General features: G+C 36.6%; 1 protein-coding gene across 1 annotated transcript in view; it reads right to left on the bottom strand.

Moving 5' to 3' along the window:
- The window catches only part of LOC150089816 (dnaJ homolog subfamily C member 9), a 49,757-nt gene that overhangs the window by 1,802 nt on the left and 27,384 nt on the right, over positions 1 to 20,571 (bottom strand). The window contains exons 3-4 of the mRNA XM_090368836.1: positions 15,900 to 16,016; positions 10,440 to 10,651 (exon numbers count right to left, since the gene is read on the bottom strand). Of these exons, the coding sequence (XP_090224962.1) occupies positions 10,440 to 10,651; positions 15,900 to 16,016 (329 nt within the window). The remainder of the gene's footprint in view (positions 1 to 10,439; positions 10,652 to 15,899; positions 16,017 to 20,571) is intronic.

Here is a 20,571-nt window from a genome sequence, read left to right on the forward strand (position 1 = left end):
TTGTGTTAGTTAATACATTTTTGGATTGCAGTGTTTATTGTAAGACGGTTAGTCATAAGCAGAACTGCGTTCCCATTTATAATGTCATGTTGGGACATATTAGACTCTATATGCTGACAATGACAGAAGCATGATTTTTAGCAAAAATTTTTAGCAGTGATGTTGAAATGGATCAGAAAATTTTATTTATTTTTAGGCAAGATAAATCTTGTACTATTTCATGATTCTGAAAGAACTGCATTGATATGTCTCTATTAAAAATTAAGACTAAAGTTTTCCTCTTGTCTAGGAAAAACTAATGAATTACCTAACTAATTATATAAAGAGGGGACATCTAGCCCAGGAATTCTAGTCAGCATTATTGCATTTATTGTGTCTCTAAGGAGATCATGTTAGCTTTAGCATTAGTTGAGGAATATGATGCAAGAAAGTTAGTTCCTTTGGTCTTTTTATTGTGTATTATGTTTATATAAATGTATGTGTTGAAGGGCAGATCTGCACATTGAAAGTTAAAAAAAAACCTAGAATAACTAACGATATGGAGGGGGGGAAAGTTGTAGTATTCCCTTTATCAGAGATCAGTTAACTAAAGGGCATCAGATATTACTTGAAAGGGGGAGGGAACTATTCTTGTTTTTTATAAGCAAACTGATTGATACAGTCTCTCCAATTATAAAGGCACATCCATTGCCAGGTGGGCAGTGCGTAGCACACACACTTCTTGATTAGACCAGAGTTCGAGTCCATGACCACCAAATACGGAGGATGCGGAAAGGTCAGGGAATGACCACCGCATATCCCCGGAGCAATATGGCCTTAGTTGCTAATGCTCCTGAAAACCAAATAACAACAACTCTCCAATTATTAAGATGCAGAACATGAAATCATTTTTGACTCCACATATATTCTTTTTGCAAGAAAGAAAGCTTATACAGCATCAGTCAAAAAAAAAAAAAAAAAAAAAAACCCTTCCCATTTCACCCATCTGGTCACTCCAAATCTTAGTCTAGTTCAGCCTTAAATTTATTTAAGCTATCAACTTCCACAACACCAGCAATCAACTACCCGCTGGCTAAACACAAACCTCCACACATCTATTCTACAACTTTCCTTAATTTGAATCTATGCCCCCTTAGGTTCTTACTCTGAGCAAGCAGAAGATTACCATCAGCATTGAGTTTGCTCAAACCATTCGAGGCCTTATACACCTCAATCAGATCACCTCGCAGGTGCCTGTTCGCCAGATGCTGCAACTTGCAGAATTTAAGCCACTCTTGGTAAGAGCACCTTTTTATTCCTCTCACCAATGTTGTTGCCCTTCTCTGTACGCATTCTAGCAACTCTACATCCTTCCTAATTGTTGTGAAAATTTTTTTTTTGGCACTCACTACTTTTGTCACAGTACATCAGTTCAAACGGTATGCTAGTTCCTTTGGTCTTTTCATTATGTATTATGTTTATATAAATGTATGTGTTGAAGGGCAGATCTGCATGTTAAAAGTTAAAAAACCCAGAATAACTAAAATTATGGGTGAGGAAGGTTGTAGTATTCCCATTATTAGAGATCAGTTAACTAAAGGGCATCAGATATTACTTGAAAGGGGGAGGGAACTGTTCTTGTTTTTTAGAAGCAAATTGATTGATAGTCTCTCCAATTATTAAGATGCAGCTCAAAGCACATGAAATCATTTTTGACTCCACATATAATCCTTTTTACAGTATTTGATACACCATAAATTCAAATTATGGGGAAAGAGGTTCAGATTGGATTACAGAAAGTTTTCTTTTAGCCAGCAAGTTATTAATTACAGGAATAAGCTTCCATGGGTAGCTGAGGCTGTCAGTTTGGGGAAATTCAAAGGCCAACTGATAGGTACTGATGTAAGGAGGAAGAGTCACACAGATAATTTATTTTATTATTTATTGATTATTATTTTTTAATTAACTGTTTTTTGTCTGGTACAGTAAAAGCCTTGCATTTTTACTGCATTAGTATTAGCCATGTGGCTAATACTACTCTGAGCAAGTGGAAGATTACCATCAACATTGAGCTTGCTCAAATCACTCAAGGGCCTTATACACCTCAATCAGATCACCAATTAGTATTAGCCATATGGCTAATACTAACTGGCAATTCCGGTTATTTGGGACACATCGGGACTAGTGCATTTTGACCAGATTATGTGGCTGCGAAGTTTTCCGTAAATAGTTAAAAATACAGCTTTATGATTGATTTTCTGTACGATCAAATCACGTTATGATGGATTCACCATAGTAAAGTACCATTCACTATACAATATGTAGTAAGTGCCGGTCATTTTGATCACATTTTGAATATAGAAATTGAAGTTTAATTCTATTAAACAGTGATTCTAATTAGTGAAAATAGGAGGAATATTATCCACAGGCTATAAAAGTAAAGATATACTGTATCTTTACTTTTATAAGTAAAAGTAAGTACAAATTTACACTTTATTACATTACCAATTAAAAAATTAAATGATACGTGAAAATCAGAAGAATATTTTCACACAGGTTAGCAAACTAAAAATAAATTTACGCTTACGTGCATAGCTTAATTAATACGTATTGTAATATGTACATACTAACTATTTCTATAACTAGTTGTACATACTAACTATTTATTCATTCAGTAAGGAGGTCAGTCAGATATATACTTTAGCATTAGTAGAGGCATATGATACAAGAAAAGAAAGCAGGTTCATACAACATCAGCCAAAAAAAAAAAAAAATCCTTCACATTTCAACCATTCCAAATGTTTGTCTAGTTCTCCCTTGAATTTATTTAAGCTGTCAAAAGTTTCCACAATGACAGATGGAAGTCTGTTCTAGCAATCAAATCCTGCTGGCTAAAGGCAAATTTCCGGACATTTATTCTACAACTGTCTTTCCTCGATTTAAACTTATGTTCCTTCAGGGGATTAATCTGAGCAAAAAGAAGAAGAATCCCATTAGCATTGAGCTTGCTCAAACCATTCAAGGCCTTATATCCCTCAATCAGAATCACTTCACAGGTGCCTAGTCTCCAGACACTGCAATTTGCAGAACTTAAGCCTTTCTTCATAAGAGCAACTCTTTGTTCCATTCACCAATCGTATTAGATCTAAATCCTTCCTAAAATGAGATACAGTACTCAAGGTGTGGCCTGACCATTGCCTTATAAAAGGGGATAATCATCTCCCAATTCATGCTAGAAAAATTGCTGTATATCATTGAAGACACCATGAGCTACTCTTGCAGCCTGTCTGCACTGCTCAGAAAACTTCATGTCTGAGTGCACAACTACCTCCAGGTCTTTTTCATTCTCCACTACGCTGTGTGTAGTTTCACAGTTGATATGTTATTCTGGGGTTACTGCTACCCACATGCAGTACTTTACATTTGTCAATGTTAAACTTCAGTTGCCACCTCTAAGCACATCTGCTCAATTTTACTACATCCTGTACCAGTAGCATACTTTCATTAACAACACTGCCAACCTTCATATCGTCTTCAAACTTGGACTTTAATACACCTTCATACCTTGGACAATAATATACCTTGATATACCTTCATTAATATCATTAATAAATACAGAAGACAACAATGGATCCAATACTCAACCCCGGGGGACTCCACCAATAACATTAGTCCATGAAGAGCAGTGTCCGTTGATTACCACTATCTGTCTTCTCCCACTCAACAATCCCTTTATCCAAAGCGGTAATTTGCTCTTAATACCATACTGCTCCAATTTTTACAGTATTCTTGCATGTGCAAAAGTATCAAAAGCTTTCCAAAAATCCAAGTATATGATATCAAAATTATATTTTGCATCCGGTTCCTTTGTGATCACATCAGAGTATCCAATGAAATTGGCCAGACAAGACTTGCACTTAAACAAACCCATGCTGTGTCTGAACTATAACTGCAGTCTTGTCTAGATGATCTTGCAGTGGTTCTTTAACCAGTTCCCTCTTTAATTTCCTGTGAACTGAAGTCAAGCTAATAGGTCTATAATTACTCGTGTCACCCTTTGATCCCATTTGAATTGGGTACATGTTTGCACATCTCTGGTCAATGGGGACATCCCTTGAGTCCAAGAAACCTCTCATAATTATGGCTAAGGGTCTGCTTACTTCCTTTTGCTGCCTCCTTTATTATAGCTGGATAGATCCCATCCACCACAGGTGCTTTTTTTATGTTTAACTTCAACAATTTCTCCTACACTTTGTTCTTAGTTATAACAAATTCAAAAATCAAATGATTTTGTAATAACTGCAGTAGCTCCCTGCCAGAGTTTGATAAACTTCTGGCATTCCCCTCCTTGAATATTTCATGTGTGAATGTAGATGCAAAATATTCCTTCAGTTTGTCAGCTACCTGAGCAGTATCATCAACAGTTGAACATCGATATCAAGTGGACCAATATGATTCATCCCATTCCTTCTAGAGTTTCCCTAGGTAAAGAACTCTTTGCTGTTTTGCTTTGCATCTTTTGCCAAGGATTTCTTGTAATCTGCCTTAGCCTGTCTAACCTCTTTTGTGACTTGATTACAAATCGGCTTATATCTATCTACCATAGGCTTCTGTGTCATCTGCTCCAATCATTGGAGAAGTCTCATTAGTTCATCTCATATCCATTTAATCCCAAACCTTAAACAATTTCTTAGTTATGAATAGCCTAGTAGCTTTCAAGATTAATTCTTTGAATGCTTCCCATTTAGAATTTTCTGTTGGTAACATCATCAATTGGTCCCACTGTATAGAATTTAAAAACTGCCTCAGACCACTATAGTCACCTTTACAAAAGCAAAATCCTTCTCTTTGCCCCTGATGGTAGTTACATCTTTGAGTAAATCCCACATCTGCACACTGTGATCACTGCCACCTACTGGTTCCATTGACTGTAGATTCTTAATGCATGAAGAATCACTGCTCATAATCAGACCAAGAGTTTTACTCCCTCTGGTTGCCTCTTGAACATGCTGCTGCTGTAGAAAAGTCATCCAATAAATCCACAAAGGCCTTGCAAGTGGGCAAATGACCAACCCACAAGTTAAAGTCAATATCTGGGAAGTTAAAATGCCCCATTATAAGACAATATGATTTACTGACCCACTATTTCTCTGTACAGTTTTTCATTGTACTCAACAGAGTCATTAGGCCTGTAACACACTCCTACTCTCAATTTTGCTTTCGCAGTGCTTACATAAAACCAAGCTGACTCAACGTTGTACTGTCCACTCATGTCAACTGGATGCATTTTCTTTAGATTTTGTGTGTTTCTTAACTAACAGCATAATTCCTCATTCCTTCCTATCCTGTCTATCCTTTCTGTACACACTGTACTCCCCAAATTCCAATCCTGCATTCCTTATATCTGTGTGACATGTCTCTGATATCTCAACAATATCTGCCTTTGATGTTTTGGCAAGCACCTCAAATTCATTTACTAAACTCCTACCATTGGTTTACATGCAAGTAAACAAGCACCTGTTCTTACTCTTAGTTACCCTAACTCAGCCCATGTATTTACTTGTTCTGCAATGACTCCCAGCAATCCTTGAAATCCCCAGCTGCTGCTCATTCCAATAGAAGTAGAGCAAGAATCGTTTTCACCTTTGCCAGCGACTACCATTAATTTATTTGTCTGTGTATCCTCCCAAACTAACAATTTTTCGACCCACATAACACTGACTTGAAAGTATCAGCAAATATTCTTGCACCCTTTCTATTTAAGTGTATCCCATTCCCGTAGAAGCAGTCTCTCCTATTAACATGCACAGACCACGCTGAGAAAAATTCTGCGCAACGAGCCTTGCACAATCTCTCCAGGGCCAAATTGATCGACAAGGCTATCATCATATATCCCTGCTATTGTGTCTGGGTAGAATAGCAGACACTTTCAAATTGAACCCTAACGCGCGACTTTTTTTTTTCAACAATTACCTGTACTTGGTAAGTTTGCAGATCTCGTACACTTAAATGTCATTAGTGCCAACGTGTACGATATCACACTCTGTGCTCTTAAAGGATGATATCTGCTCTACAATGCCATCAACCTTTGCCTCTGAGAGACACCCTGGTCCTATTCCACCTATCCTTTTGCAAAATATATTTCCCGTTTTCCTGACAATTGACTCATCGACAATAAGTAGCTCCTGTGGGACTGGTGCATTGTGCTTTGAAGATTGCCACTGTGTTACATGATGCATATGAGTGAGCTCTGCCGTTGAGCTGGGCAGCTGAGACCTTGATTGGCTGCCCCATTTTAATTCCTTCGAGGGCACCTACACTACACCCTCATTGTCCATCAGAACATTGAGTTGATGCCTAATCCTGTCCATGTCCTGTTCCAGAAAGTCTGCAAATATTTCACATTTTGCACATTTTTTTTAGACTTTTGATGAGTTGGAGAATCACCCCCTTCAGTTCTCCCCCAAGCTACAGCACTTCCACTGCTTTGTGCTGGTTGCTTTGCTGCTCTAGCCTGGAGCACGATTTCCATTTAAATACAATTTAATGAACAATGAAAATTAATAAGATTAATAAATTTAATTTATAACAGACAATAATATATTAAGCTAACAGATTCCTAATACAGTGCTACAAATTACACAATTTAGTTTTATGTTTTACTTTATGCTTTCAAGTTCGAGATATGCGCCGACCGGGCTAGCCGAGTGGGTAAAGTACCTGCCCGGCAACCCAAAGGTCGCGGGTTCGATTCCCGCCTCGGGCTTGGATCAAAGTACTGCAAAAACCTTGGGAGGTGCAATATGGCCACAGAAGCCGATGCGCCAACAACTACCAAATCAAAAAAAAAAAAAAAAAAAAAAAAAAAATCGAGATATGCGTTACACAATTCCGTATGAATCTAATATACTACAACAATGGATGCAAGTTTCAAACGGTACAAGATTCTATGGATATTAAATAGCAACCTAAAAAATCTCTATCTAAATTCAAAATAAACTAAGGAGTGTGATTAGGACTATAAAGCTACTTCTAGAAAATAAATTAATATGACAATTAAATCAATAAAAGGGCTAAATATTCATCAAAAACTTAGCATTTGCCTGAGCTGCAAAATCTTTTCCAAAATGTGGATAACCTCTAAATAGTAAAAACCAACCTCTAAATAGTTTGGATAACCTCCAAATATTACTTGTGATAATAAGTTCTCTCACTCAAAGAATGCTAATAGTGAGATATGTTAACTCACTTTTTATTAAAGGGTTAGCCAAAACTATTTGTTTCTGCAAATGTGTATTCAAAATTACATATGAATGAGATGTTGTTTGTCTAACTCGTAAATTTTTTTAAAGTTGTGTTTTGAAATAATACAGCAGTTTTATTATTATTTTTTTTTTATATGGGATTGGCCTTTTCTTTATTCTGAATTCTCAATGAATTAATATATACTATATATCCAAAAGTATTTGGACACTATTTCATAATACTGTGTATTGCATCAGAAGTTCATAACACATGCATACTGGTTCAAATACACCAAAATAAATCTTGTGTGTGCAGCAGCAGCATGTTATAAGCTGGTATTGGTTATTGGTTTAATAACTTGAAAGTTATCAATGCAGGAGCCACATCAATGCACACAACTTCCACTTGCCTGAACTTCAAAAAATCTACTGTGGCAAATGTCATTTAAAGATGGAATACTGAAAGTCGGGGCTGGCAAATGATCAATCATGATTGATTAACTGTCACAAAAACATTTTGATTGATGCAGTACATAGAAATAAATATGTAAAATATTTATTTACTCATATGTAAAAAACAATTCAAACATTCTACTAAAAAATCAAAGTTTTCGTAGGTGGTACAAAATGTGTTTGTATATCAATATTAAATATTATATTTAATAAATATTGCACTTTTGTACTATTTTTGTTTGAAAAAAGTAGATATAGGTACACTTGTAAAAATTGTGATAGTCAATCTTAAGACCTTGCTTATTTTTAAAGTAACTCATATGGTGGAAAGGTTACCATCCTTTGCAAGGGGGATGGCCTCACAAATGCACAGAACATGTTCGATGAACCATAAAGAAGGTAGTTCATGCATGTCATCTGTGGAAAACGTCACAGGAACACCCAGGTTTAAGGGTAGAGAACTGAGTTCAATGGCAGGGCAGCTGAATATAAGCCCAATATCGGTTACAAAGAAAATTAGCATTCAGAGTGGTAGAATTCCCAACACTTGTGGACTCCAGAAGAGCGGCAGAAGGTGCTACAGAGTGATGAATCTCAACTTTTGGTCCTTGAGGTTGTCACAGACATTCAGATATGGCAGACAAGCTGTACTTGCTACCTGAGAATCTAAAACGTTGATGGAACTGATATTCAGGTGGCATTCCAGTCAAGTGGACCCAATTTCGGCGAAGTCCAGATGGTCTGTGACAGCCAAATCCTCTGCTTGCACCTTCGCGATGGTGGGACTGTTAATAATCCTGGGCATAACCTCCATGCACAAGCACAATGTGGGTGACCATCCACAGCGTGCTTGTGCATGGAGGTTATGCCCAGGATTACTAAAAATCTATGAGATATACAGTCTCTCCATTTCAATCATAATAGCTGGCCTAGCCCTAACCAATTTAGTTGCTAGCAGTAGAACAGCTGCCTTTCCCACTGCTAAAATTAATTCTTTATTTTTTATAATTGTTCTTACAGTTGAATCTGCCAGTCCTAAATGATTGTACACATCTACTTGTAGTTGAATGGAATCAATTCGCTTCAAAATGTATAATTTAATTTTCAAATTCTGTCTGTTTCTTACCTTAGTAGGCTTCGTGCAGTGTCCAGATGTTGTTGCTTTTTAATTTTTATCCGCCATTCATCTTCGAAAATGTAACAGCGTTGCATTAATTATTATACAATGTTCAAGTAAACTGTCTGTTACCTAACACTGTACTGAGTATGACTAGACTTTGGATAAATGCATATAATGCAAATATTACAAGCAATATACAGGTAAACCTTGATATATGCATTTTCAATCAATGCGAGTTTCAGTTAATACGGTCACAAACATTTATACCATTCCTCTATATGTGTCCCCAAAAATTTCGAATAGTGCAGCCAATTATGAAACAAATTTTTAACAGGAAAAAAAAAAAGAAGCCCGAAAACTGTTGTCTGTAAACAGTGATGCCAGACTGCTTCTGCTGCTCCATTATCCTGCCATAATTTCAGTTTCAAAGCAGTCTCTTCCCATTACTGTATCACACTAAGTAATAATTAATATTTTGTAAAAGTTCATGTCCAAAAGGAAAAGTGATATATCAATGGAATCTGATAAGAAGAATATATGCAGTTTCGAGATATACAGTACACCCGTAGCATGAATTAACTGCATATATCGAGGTTTACCTGTACTTGATCATTTTTTAAAATGTTGATCTTGGAACTACATAACATACTGCAATTAAATTAGCGTGGAAGAAAATTTCACTGAGTGTGGGAAAATTTCCCAAGTCAGCGTGGAAACTTTTTAATGCTTTTTTGCTATTCATTTTCAAGCTATTGACTACATCAGATGAAACGTTTTCATTAAACATGCCAAAAATTTTATCTGTACACTGGTAAAACAGCGTTATAGTGAGTTGTGACAACGTTGGTGAGATATGGGTTATAAAATGAGAACAGTGTTATAGCAAATCAGCGTAGAGCGAACTGCATTATAACGAGGGCCTGCTGTACTACAATTAATTGTACAGTTATCATTACAATGTACTATCCCATTGTTTAGGTTATGAAAGCAGTAAACAGTGGTTGCCAGAATAACTATAGTATATCAAGACACAAAAAAATAATTTCTTACCTACAGCTGGATCAAATACTTCAGTTGACAGGAAAATTGAATGTGCAGTGGTACCAAACTTAAATACAGAAAAATAGCACTATTAACATGTTTAATGGCATGAGAGATACCAGTACCCACTCTGTTATGCTTTGATATAGTTTACCACCACATGTAATCAGCATAGCAGCATGCAATCTTTTAAGTGAGTGTCCACTGGCCTGTGGATACTACAGCACGCATCAGCATTGACAATAATTCATGATTAGTGTAAAAACATCAACTGCTCTGTAATATTTAAGTGTCATGCACTGTCAATGGCTATCACCAGTATCCGCACTCACAAAACAGTCTGCCAAACTATCTGTGTTTGAGAAATTTAAAAACAACACCCTTCCTACTGTTTTACCTAAATAGAACAATATTATGGTAATGGCCTGAAGGGAGAATAAAAAAAAAGAAGAAATAAAAAAAATCTAAAATCACTGGGATAGTGACAGTGTTAAATGATACCATACATATAAAACTATATATATATAAACAAATTCAGGAAAGAAACATAGCATTACAGAAGTAAACAGGACTAGACATCAAAATAATCTCTGACTACATACCCTATTTTTCCTTGCTTTCTTTCTTTTTGCTGTTTCTTTTGCAAATTTGTCATACTGTTGCAGTTCTCCTTTGGCAATAAGATCATTAATGATCTCTGTAAGTCTGTGTTCCTCATCTGCTTCATATGAAGTCATATGCTCACTAATTAAGTCCATATCTCCTTCATATCTGTTGTAATATTCTTTCAGTTCTTCTATTTCATCCTGCGATCCTATACATACATAAAAAATTAAATGCAACCCTTTTCATATAGATTAACATTCCTCCTTCAGTTATTTAAATATGCAAGAATTTAGTGACTTAATTTTTTATATTATTATACACTTTGGTTTTATAATTAGAAAAAACAATTACTAAATTACTACAAAATCACAATTAAAATATATGCATTTTTATTTTTTAATATGCTACAAGTCTGGACTGATGATTTACTTCAATAAGTGGCACCTTTGTTTTTGTAGTGAACACACACACACACACACACACACACACACACACACACACACACACACACACACACACACACACACACACACACACAGCTATATTTGGTGTGCAATAAGCAACATGTATCTCAGTCTTAAAAAACCTCATGTGTAATTAAGTAAATATAATTTTAGTTTATTAAAACAAATTTTCACAAGAGTATGGCTGTTGTTGTTGTTTTTGGTTTTTAGGAGCATTAGCAACTAAGGCCATATTGCTCTGGGAATATGCGGTGGTCATTCCCTTGACCTTCCCGCATCCTCCGTATTTGGTGGTGATGGGCTCGAACCCCGGTCTAATCAAGAAGCGTGTGCTACGCACTGCTGCTCCTTCCCACCTGGCTACAGAGGCGCCACAACACAAGAGTATGGCAAAAACTAGTGTATGTGGTGGCAATAATAATTATAAAATGAAACAATGACACCGATCAATGAGATTAATAGTATTTAAAAAAAGTCCATTAGAAGGGATATTCAATCAATTGCATATTATATTTATTTGCAAAATGCCTGCAGGCTAATGGACTAAATTTCCTTGCATCACTGTATGACTTACTGATATAGAATGGTTGATGGTTTATCACAGGTGTATCAGGAATGTGAATATATATATATATATATATATATATATATATATATATATATATATATATATTTTTTTTTTTACTCTGGTATTTTTTGCATATTAGATACTCAGGTTGATATGTTAAAAATACTTATTAGAACTGAATTACCAGTTCCAGCAGCAATCACTTCATATGGTTTGTTGTATTTATAGCAAAAGAACACACTTTACAAGTGTGTTCATTTGCCAATTTGCATATTGTGTGGGCTGAAAAACTTGGAATAACTCTAAGTTATTCTTTTAATTTGATTTCATTATTACAAATCATTCAGTATACTTTGAAGGAAAAGTATAATGAATGACTGTAGGAGTTCAGATGTATCGATTTGATCTCAGACTATTTTGTAAATGAGTTTTAGATCTGCCTGAATCCTGCTCAATTTAACTAAATTAGTTTTAAGTACTTATAGAGAGCCATATAGTTCAGTGAGTGGTAAATGAGCAGATTTATAGATTTTTTTTTTTATGAAACCCCACACAAAAATGTATTAGAACCTAGAATGTATAGTATCATGCATGGGTTTAAGTTGGGGAGGCAGAAGATAATTGCTCACATTAGACTTGAATTTCTGTAGATTGTAATTTTAAGGAAATACATGTGAAGGAAGGTTGTTTGGGAAAATGGAAGTAGAAGAATAAATGAGGGAGAGGCAAAGTTGGTTATTCACTGTCCAACTCCAAATTTGAGTTTGGAGTTGGACAGTGAATGGATGCTGACTAGTTGCAACTTGTGTTTAGACTGGTTTGAAAAAGGGGCAGGAAAATTAGAGACACCAATTGAGAAGAACAGTGCTGGTGGAAGTAACTACAAAAATTGTATTGAGCAGAAAATGCCTATGAGACAGGGAATGGAGAGACTTTGTAAGAAATGGGTCATCAATTAACTGAGTTGCCCAGAAATCAAAGAAAAGTAAATAAGCGTTGATACTATATCACATTTATTAACAATATTTAACTTTAGGGTATTAATTTTTGGTCCAAGTAAACAAAAAAAGCTAAAAAAAAAAAAAAAAAAAAATCGCTAATTAAAAAGTGGGAACCCTACTCGGGTTAATCAAAGAAAATTTACTTAAAAATATATGCTGAACATCTTTTGTGGCTCATGATCATTCATACAAAAGAACCAGATATAGTTGCCGATCATTGCCAAATTCCACATTTATAAGTATATCTCTTCTCCGTTAACAGTATGTTCTTGTGGAATCTCTCCCTATGCTCTCCTCTTCACTAATGTGTCCAGATTTTTGGTCTGAAAAAATCCAGGTGTGTGCAAATAATGGAACCTGATTGCCATTCTGCACCCCATTTCCAGAATAACAATCGGGTTCACTCTTAATGATACCAAAAAGGTCATTCACTACAATGAGAAACAACTCTAGGCCATTTTGCTTAGCAGTCACTGTTTCTTGTGAAGACAGCATCTATTTTATTTATGGATCAATGAATAAGTCATCTTGCTCTTTTGTATCACATAATTATCATTAGTAGAGGCATATGATACAAGAAAACAAGCTTATAATGCATCAGCAAAAGGGGGAAGGAAAACTTTGCTTTTCACCCATCCAATCACTCCAAACTTCCAGTTCTTCCTTGAATTAATTTAAGCATTATTTTCCACAACAACAGATGGAAGTTTGTTCCAGTAATCAATCACCTTTGCTTTGACTGACTAAAGGCAAATTTCTGCACATTTATCCTACAACTGTATTTCTGCAATTTGCATTTATGCCCCCTCAGATGTGCAATCTGAGCAAAAGGAAGAACCCCATCAGCACTGAGCTTGCTCAAACCATCCAAGGCCTTATACACCTCAGTCAGATCAACCAAGAGGTGCCTAGTCTCTCCAGCCATTGCAATTTGCAGAACTTAAGCCTTTCTTGGTAAGAGTAACCCTTTGTTTCCCTCATATTGATTTTATATGCTTTTTTTTTAAAGCAGATCCCTACTTGGAGATCCAGTGCTTTAAAAGTTTTGTTTGACCAACCAGTTCCAGAGTGATGGAAGCAAGAATTTGTTTCTTGGAACCACAGATTGTTTAGTACAGTGTGCATGAACCAGGTTTCAAGTCAATTCTGGTAGACCATTCTCTTCTCGTGTAGTGCTGCTTCTGCTGTCCCAGAGACAGATACAGTAAAGAATCCCAGAATCTTGAAAACGTGACATTTATACTGGTCACATTTCATCTTCTCTAACAGATTTCCATAGTGTTTGTTAATATGAGAAGAGTGTGCAACAGGAACGGATGGAAATGCCACTCTTCCGGATTGTGACTAATGCTAATTTATTCATAAAGACCCATCAAATCAAAAGAACAGCACATGGATCCTGCAACAGTGTAAAAAAGCGCATAAATGGTATGTTGTTTTCTATATAGTGTTTTCAGCTAAGATCCAGTAATTCACTTTTTAAGTGAAATGTAAAAAGCAATGCATTAGATTTGGTTAGATCCAAGTCACTGCTTTCCAATTCCTGTACTGATTAGGGAAATGCGTCACTTTACTTGAACAACTTCTGAGGTGAAATCCCAATTATCCCTATTAATCAGATTCATCATCCAATTTCTGAAGACTTCTCTGGAAAGTGGACTAATTGGCAGGTCTTCACCATGTGGCAGTAGAGCAATAGATGATGGTACACTGGAGTGCAGTACAGTATCTATGACACAAAAGTAGCATTTGTCATTGTGGTTTGTGTGCCTTTCCATATTCGAGGTATAGCAAAAGGAACATACACTTTCAACTACAATGGCCGCCTCCGTAGCCAGGTGGACAGGAGCAGCAGTGCGTAGCACACGCTTCTTGATTAGACTGGGATTCGAGCCCGTGACCACCAAATACGGAGGATGTGGAAAGGTCAGGGAATGACCACCGCATATCCCCGGAGCAATATGGCCTTAGTTGCTAATTCTCCTAAAAATCAAATAAACAAACAACTACAATGAAACCATCAGTCTAGTGTTGACCTGCAACTACTACAGCAGAAATGAGGTTCCCACAACTTCATCCATAGGCATTCCACAATAGGCTTCCTATACACAAAGATGAACGGAAGCAATTTCCTTTCATCTCTGTCTGAAGATGGCCTTGTTCATTTTTGCTTTGACTTCATAACAGAATCCAAAGTGGATTCAGAAATGTCTGTAAATAAGCAATTACTTGGATATAGGGTTCCTCAGTATTGCAGAGTCAATAAAAAGATTGTTGCTTTTAAAACATGGAGTTAAAGTGTAACTTCAACTGGTAATAATTTACAACACTTACTCAAATACAGGTCGACCATCACTAATTTGGCAACACTGAGACCTGTGGGGTGCAGGATTAGTGAGTTTGCCAGATCACCGGTGGTTATTTTAGCACATACAGTTTACTCAACAGCTAACCACCTCATCCTACTCCTACCTTTAACACATTGACTGCCAAGCTAGTTTAAGAAAAAAATTCACCAGGGGCCAAAAAATATTTAGTAAATAATTCGATTAGTAATTCTAAAATAAATATTGTAATGTCAGTGTTGTCGTTTTTTTCGCTTAAAACATATATATAAAAAAAAGACTTTATGTCGCATATATGTGGCCGACATGGCCCCAATAGATTAAATCTTGAGAAGCTGTGTCGACCACATACGTGTGACACTATGACAGCATGCATACATATATGAAGGTTGTTTGTGATTAGTTTAGTGCATGCGCAGTGAGCGCTGCAATAAAATAAACTCTCAAACGGCACAATAAGTTTGTCAGTATTGTTAGAGATTTTGCGAAAACAAGTTCGTCAGCATGCTATATTATCCATCATATTGTGTTGTTTTTCTGCAAGTTTGTACAAGTGTGTTGTAAAAAAAAAAAAAAAAAAAAAAAAAAAGGAATGGCTAAAAGAAAATTACTAAATAAGAGGAATTGAGAGAAATTATTGGAATTTACAATTAAGCATAGTTAAACTTTCACAAACCGCTGTCCAGTTTTTTCAGAAGCTCAACTTTATCTGTTATGGACGATGTACGGTGTTTGCACTTTACACCACGAGAGGCACTTCCTTTATGCATTGGAGCCATGGCTGGGGCTAAATGTGAGCAGGTTATAATAATAAATGCAGAAAAACAAGTGGGAATGGCTTGCCAGTGTTTACGAGTTCGTGCCAACAGCTGATGCAACCAACCCCACCAAAACAGTAGCGGCAGGTCGGTGCGCCGACCTGGGAAATTTGAAATTACGTTCGCAGAAATTATGTCCAAATTAGCGGTGGAACCAGATTAGTGATGGTCGACCTGTATGAAAGAAATTTTATTCACTGACAAAAAAAAAAAAAAATAAAATAAAATAAAACCGTCCCTTTTATGCAAATTTTACTTACCTTTGTACTTCTTCATAAATTCTTCTATATCTTTAAGGGTGACTTTAGGAAACCATAATCTCCAATATTCTACCCAATCTTTTTCTTGAGGTATGTCATTCTCCTCATCAAATGTTCCTGTGGTATAAATAAAAGAAAGTCTCAGTATTAATAGATACTGTATAAAATTTACACACACAACATATAAATTTCTTAATTGCAAGAAATAATTCTACATATTTATGGATTGGCCTGATTTTTAACTACATTTATGAATAAATAATTAATACAGACAATACACGGGTGAATATCCAAACAGCTTCAAATGATCACAGTGTGATACTTTATACAGAAGTTTCTTCTCTTCTTCCTCTTTGTTGCTCTTCTCAAATGCATGATTAAGGAACAATCAGAACAGGCAAAGAATACTTCTAACAATTTTGATTGATAAATACTACTTGTATTACTGTCTATATGCACTTAAATTTTTTATCACTTATGTTTCTCAGCATTGGTCCACAACTGACCAAGGCTCAGACTGGGGCTACTGTTCTTTACAATTTTTTTAAAATGACACTGAAGAAGGGATACAGTGTATAAGGCCAAAATATGCAGATGATGTCAAGGTAGGGAGTGGTTAATGATCAGCCCCAAAAAGCAGTGCTCTTTCAGGACAATTTAATCCTTTCAAGTGGTAGTTGTTTTAATGTGGCAAAATGCAAGGTCCTGCACCTGAGAAATAGCAATTCTAAAATAATCTGTAAACATGAAAGGATTAAATTCAAAATAGTAAAAGAAATCAATTTTGAGGATTATGATTTGGAGGCTCATGGTGTCCTTTCATTTATTTGTTGAACATTTTCTTAAAGAAAAAGGGATGTTATCATCTCACTCTAAGACAATTGTAAACTGCACCTAAAAAAGATTGAGCTTCTTAAAGGGGTCGGAAGATGGGCAATGTGCCTGGTGAGATCAGCAAAAGAAACAGAGCAAATACAGCAAATGAGATCACAAAAAGGGAAATATTTCAAATATGTGGGCTACAGAATATGGTAAATAGGTACCTTTAATGATCTGATTGAGATTTATAAGGATCTCAGAGGGGACAGCAAAATGAATGAATATAAAACTGCAAGGCTATAAATGACATTAGAACTTGGGCCCATAAAATCAAATTAGAGGGCAAAAGTTTTAGACTGGATTTTAGGAAGCTTTCATTTATTTAGTGAGTTTGAATAACTGGAATTAATATTAGCAGGGGCAAGATAACAAAAGGAAGCAAACTCATATACAGCATCACTTTGTTTGGGGAACCATACTTCCTTCACCTGAGACTGGCTAACTACAGCCACAAATTAAGAGAAATTTAGAAATTCCTCAACTCAGAATCAAATAAAGACCTCTACAAATGAGTGGCAGACAGTGATGTATTACACTGACTAAGCTGTCACAGAGAACAATAACTAGAATAAGTTACCTCTATGAACAGTTAAAGGCTGACAGATGGGAGAAATTGAAAGGCTAGCTCAATTTGCAACACAGGTGAGCTAGCCTTCCCATTTAAAATTTACCAACTGCAAATTCTAAATGGGAAGCATTCAGGGACTTAATCTTGGAGGCTCCTAGACTTTTCATCTCAACTAAGAAATACTGTTCAAGGTTCAGGCCTAAATGAATGTCAGATGAATTAATGAGGCTTGTGGCAGATAAGAAAAATGCATGGGATGCATATAAATTATCAGGCAAAACAGAAGCCTATGGCAGATATAAGCTATTCTGTAATCAAGTCACAAAGGAGGTTAGGCAGGCAAAGGCATTTTGCGAGAAATCTTTGGCAAAGGATACAAAATCAAAACAGCAAAGAGTTCTTATGCAAACTATAGAAGGAAGAGGATGAATCAGATTGGTCCACTTAACATAGGTGGTTCAACTATTGAGGATCCTGCTCAAGTAGCTCATAAACTGAATGAGTATTTTGTTTCTACATTCACACATGAGGAGTTATTCAAGGAGAGGAATGCCAGAAGTTTATCAAACTCTAACAGGGAGCTAAGTGATTTTGTAATGACTGAGAGCAAAGTGGAGGAGAAATTGTAGAAGTTAAACATAAAAAAGGCACCTGAGGGGAAATGGAATCTATCCAATTATATTGAAGGAGGCAGCAAGGGAAGTAAGCAAACCCTTAGCCATAATTATCGAAGCATCCTTATAATCAGGAGGGGGTCCCCAGGACTGGAGATGTGCAAATGTATCTCCAATTCTTAAAGGGGGGTTCAAAGTGTGACACAATTAATTATAACCCTGTTAGTTTAACATCAGTTAGGGGAAAATAATGGAGTCACTGGTTAAAGAGGTTATACAGGATCACCTAGACAAGACTGCAGTAATAGTTCAGACACAACATGAGTTTGTTAAGGGGAAGTCTTGTTTGATCAATTTGATCGGATACTACGATGTGGTCACAAAGTAACTAAATACAATAAAATTTCCATATCATATACTTGGATTTCAGGAAAGCTTTTGATACTGTTGCACATGGAAGACTGCTGTACAAATTGGAGCAGTATGGCATTACGGGCAAGTTGTTGCAATGGATAAAGGGATGGGTGAGTGGGAGACAACAGAGAGTGGTAATAAATGGATACTGCTGTACGTAGCCTAATGTTATTAGTGGAGTTCCCCAGGTTTCGGTGCTGGGCCCACTGTTGTTTTGTGTATTTATCAATGATATCGATGAAGGTATATATCAGGCTTAATGTCCAAGTTTGCAGATGATACAAAGTTTGGCAGGGTTCTTAATGACAGTAAAGACAGAATGCTACTGCAACAGGATCTAGAAAAGTTATGCAGATGGGCTAAGAAGTGGCAACTGAAGTTTAACATTGACAAATGCAAAGTACTCCATATGGATAGCAGTAACCCAAGAGAAACATACCAACAGTGTGGTACTACACTCAGGGAGGTGGAGAATGAAAAAAACCTGGAGGTAATTGCGCAGTCAGATACGAAGTTCTCTAAGCAGTGCAGATGGGCTGCCAGAGCAGGTCATGGAGTTTTGTCAATGATATATAGGAATTTTCCTAGCAGAGACAAGGAGGTAATTATCCCTCTGTATAAGGCAATGGTCAAGCCACACCTTAAGTACTGTATACAGGTCTGGAGGCCTCATTTTAGGAAGGATGTTGAGTTGCTAGAATGAGTACAGAGAAAGGCAACAAGATTTATGAGAGGAACAAAGGAGTGCTTTTACCAAGAAAGGCTTAAGTTCTGCAAACTGCAACGCCTGGAGAGTAGGCACCTGCGAGGTGATCTGAATGAAGTGTATAATGTCTTGAATGGTTTGAGCACGCTCAATGCTGATGGGATACTTCCACTTGCTCAGATTAAGAACCTGAGGGGGCATAGATTCAAATTGAGGAAAGGCAGTTGTAGAATTGATGTGCAGAAATTTGTCTTTAGCCAGCAGGTAGTTGATTGCTGGAACAGACTTCCATCTGTTGTTGTGGAAGTTGACAGTTAAAATAAATTTAAGGCTGAACTAGACAAACATTTGGAGTGAACGGAGGGGTGAAACGGGAAGGGGTTTTTTTTGGCTGATGCTGTATAAGCTTGATTTCTTGCATCATATGCCTGAACTAATGCTAATGTGAAGAGGAGGTTGCATGAGAAGGCTGCTTTCTTTTTGTTGAGTAAAAGCTTGTAGCTTCCTTGCACCATATATAGCTATCTTAAATAATTTTAAAATTATTTATCAAAAAAAAAAAAAAAAGCCTTGTCACATTTCTGATAATGTGTTACCAAGTGATATACAGGGTGATTCTAAATTATTGTCGGGGTTTCCGTGGCCTATAATTTTCAAACCGGAAACAACAATCAAAAAAAGAGACAACTGGAAGACAACAATCTTCCAGTTCTCTCTCCTCTGGCAATGCTGTACTCACCACATTGATGTCTGGGAGATATGATGGCATTACTTCAAAATGGCGACTGTTCAAGAGAAGGCAATGTGTGTACTTTAGTTTTTCAAAACAAAGTCCGTTATCACAATGCAATGTCGTTACAGAACTCAGTATCGAAAAGATCTACCTTTAGATAATGCTATCCGACGTTGGTTAAAGCAATTTCAAGAGTCTGGCAGTATACTGCACCAAAAAGGAGCAGGAAGACGTTGATCGAATCCACAAAGCATTTTCTCGAAGCCCACAAAAATCAACTAGACAAGCTTCTTTGCAGTTAGGTATACCACAAATGGCTGTTTGGAGGGTTGTTCATAACCGCCTTCACCTCCATGCCTACAAACTGCAGATTGTGCAGGCTTTAAAGCCGAACAATAAACCCTGTCATTTCCAATTTGCCCAAGACATTTTGTTGAATATCGAAGCTGATGAAATTTACCTTTGGAGATGGAGATTTAGTGATAAAGCAACGTCTTACATATCAGGGAGGGTAAATCGTCATAACTGCAGAATATAGGGATCAGAAAACTGTCACGCAATTCAAGAATTCGAAAGAGATAGTCCAAAGGTGAATGTCTGGTGTGCTTTGTCATATTCGGAAGTTTGGGGGCCCTTTTCCTTTGCGGAAAAAACAGTGACAGCGGTGACCTATCTGGACATGCTACAGCTGTATTTGTTACCCCAGTTGGAAAAATCATCAGCCAAATGTGGTGTTCCGGCAAGATGGTGCACCGCCA

The sequence above is a fragment of the Mastigoproctus giganteus genome, chromosome 2 (assembly GCF_048544385.1).
Source record: "Mastigoproctus giganteus isolate SK-2022 chromosome 2, ASM4854438v1, whole genome shotgun sequence".
Lineage (NCBI taxonomy): Eukaryota > Metazoa > Arthropoda > Arachnida > Uropygi > Thelyphonidae > Mastigoproctus > Mastigoproctus giganteus.